General features: G+C 51.1%; 1 protein-coding gene across 1 annotated transcript; it reads right to left on the bottom strand.

Annotated features, from left to right (window-relative positions):
* Window positions 1-950: 950 nt before the first annotated feature.
* Window positions 951-2,059, bottom strand: LOC119317273 (auxin-responsive protein SAUR36-like). Its single transcript, XM_037591701.1, has one exon. It carries the CDS (start codon window positions 1,891-1,893, stop codon window positions 1,336-1,338), a length of 558 nt encoding a protein of 185 aa, XP_037447598.1. The 5' UTR covers window positions 1,894-2,059; the 3' UTR covers window positions 951-1,335.
* Window positions 2,060-2,603: the final 544 nt, after the last annotated feature.

The following is a 2,603-nucleotide window of genomic DNA, read 5'->3' as shown; positions in this document are numbered from 1 at the left end:
TTTAACCACAACAAACTGTCGTAAAAAAAATCTAAGCATGAAAAACAAATTATCCAAGATAATATAGGGTGAATAGTATGCCTAGTATAGTGCTGATTTTGACTTTGTGCTGACCAATATCATGAAAGTCACTTTGTCCCCAAAAAATTTATCCGTGTGTAGTGATTTATCTAGTTTGTTACCAACAATTTTTAGGATTTTTGACCATTTTTAATTTAATATTTTTTAAAGGTGCACTATCACCCGAGAGCCAAACGTTCCCTGATACGTACCATCTATCCTACTCGCACTAGCCAATTTTTTGAGAAGAAGGAAGGTGAAGCCGACCTCTGCATTGGGTCATGTATGCATCCAATCCCAGTGGCGGAGGTAGTGGGGCCGAGACCCCCCTCCTCCCCTATGGATCGGCCACCCCCAACGAGACCTGCGGGGAACTAGTACTATTATTAGGCTTAATTAATTACTGCCATTAGCAAGGATATCACCAATCCTAATGACCCTAAGCATATATTTGTCTTACATTTCTTCATATGATTAGTGAGTACTTCACCTTTGTTTCGATAGTGATGACTACCACTTTATTCGTACGATCAACATCCAACGGCTCATGGACCCATGGATCACAAAGCATTGTCATAGCAAAAACGGGACGCCCTGAAAGCGGCGTCATGGCAGAAGACAAAGCAGCGCACTGTTTCTGCTAAGCACCATTGGGCACCCCCAAAAGCGTTGTCACGGCAGACAAAGCAGCGCACTGTTTTTACTAAGCACCATTGGACACCAACACAACACTGGACAACACGAAGTAGCTTGCGGTACCTTCCAACACGCCGGTTGTACGGACTATTTTCGATACTACACACCACGAACATCGCTTTCGATACCACCGTACCATTGACACATGATCAGAAGAAAACGCGGAAGCAGAATGAGTCGCTCAACACAAGAACTTGACCACGAATATTTCACCCGTTTACGCTAGGCAGATCACATTTCAATCGGGGAGGTTAATTGACAACCATGATCCATTGATCGGCCACCAGATCATAGTGTACAGGACGCACACGATCGCCATGCAAGTTGGGGGAGGAACATGAGCTAGAGCTTGAGGCCGGAGGCAAGCAAATCTGGCCTCCTGGGCCGCTCCTCCATCTTCGCTAAAACTAAAAAAACTCGCATGATCGCATCGCATGAGCACCCACAAACACCCAGAAAAAAAAAGTCAAACTGGTAAAGAGAAAAAAAATACACACATCCATCCAACTATCTATTCAATCGAGCACGCATGTGTATGCATGTAGTAACTGCTGTACAGGAGGCAGGGCAGGCGCCGTGCTACCACCAGCCGGGCGCCTTCCGGCCGCCGCCGGCGGCGGCCATGGCGGCGGCGCGCTCGAACCGCGTGGCCGCGCAGGGGATGGTGATCCCGCCGGGGTGCTCGAAGCCGAACTCCTCCTCGGCCTCGCGCAGCAGCTCCCCGAAGAGCGGGTGGTTGAAGTACACCACCGGCACCACGTACCTCATCGACTCCCCGCCGGGCTCGTCGCCGCCCACGTACACCGCCACCTGCCCCTTGGGCGTCGTCGCCTCGCCGGCCTCCTCCAGCAGCCGCTCGCCGCGCCGCGGCAGGAGCCGCATCCGCCGCGCCAGCGACCGCCCCCACCCCAGCATCCGCCGGGGCTCGTCCCGCTCCCGCTCCCGCGGCAGCACCACCAGCTGCTGCTGCTGCTGCTTGGCGCTCCCGACGGCCGCGTGGGACGGCTTTGCGCCAGCTCCCAGCTGGCACCGCTGCAGGCGGGCGTAGCCGCGTCGCCGGCGGTTGCAGAGCGCCCGGCGCCAGAGCCCGAGCAGCTTCCGGCCGAGCCGGAATCCTCTCTGCCGCCTTGCCATCATGCAACAGCTGGCAGGTCGAAGGTCTCCGCTTTCCTGTGCTAGCTGTGTTCTGCTCTGCGTGTGTGGAAGAAGGAAGGAGTTGAAGCTGGGCGGTCTAATGGCAGGAGAAGCGAGCTTGACAATGGCTTGTTTTATATACGACAGGACGGGGAGGGAAGACTCCGGGCAAGGGCCTCGTCACTGTGCGTGTGGGCGCGCGCCCGTGTGGGACTCGCCAGCGTTTTGTGCGTCATTTTAGCCTTGTTTTTGTCATGGCGTCGCACAGAGGCTAGTGTAGTAATTCAGGTGATGCACGTAGGTATTCAAAGCAAGAAAAAGCCCTAGATCCTTTGGTTTAGAGGAATCTTGTAGAAATTTAATAGGATATGATTTCTATAAAAAAATTTCTTTAAAGCCCTTTGGTTTGTAGGAATGAAATCCTATTCCTGTGAAGGAATTCTTCCTATCCTTCACATTTCATAGAAAAATAAATATTAGCCTAGACTCAATGAAAAAAATCTTATGATGTGAATCAAAAAGCATCTCCTTTCCTATTATTACTCATAAAATTTAAGATACATGTCATCTCATTTTCTATAACTTTCCTATTCCTATGATTTTCCTACCCTATGAACCAAAAGAGGCCTTAGAATGAAAAGATTCGCTAGCTTGATGTGGCGAGCTTCCGAGCTTTGGTCGGTTCCGGTGGTTGAGCTTTTCCCTTGAGGGAA

The sequence above is a fragment of the Triticum dicoccoides genome, chromosome 6A (genome assembly GCF_002162155.2).
Source record: "Triticum dicoccoides isolate Atlit2015 ecotype Zavitan chromosome 6A, WEW_v2.0, whole genome shotgun sequence".
NCBI classification, from domain to species: Eukaryota; Viridiplantae; Streptophyta; class Magnoliopsida; order Poales; family Poaceae; genus Triticum; species Triticum dicoccoides.
Note: the sequence above shows the minus strand (reverse complement) of the source record. Positions and strands in the feature narration are given on the sequence as shown.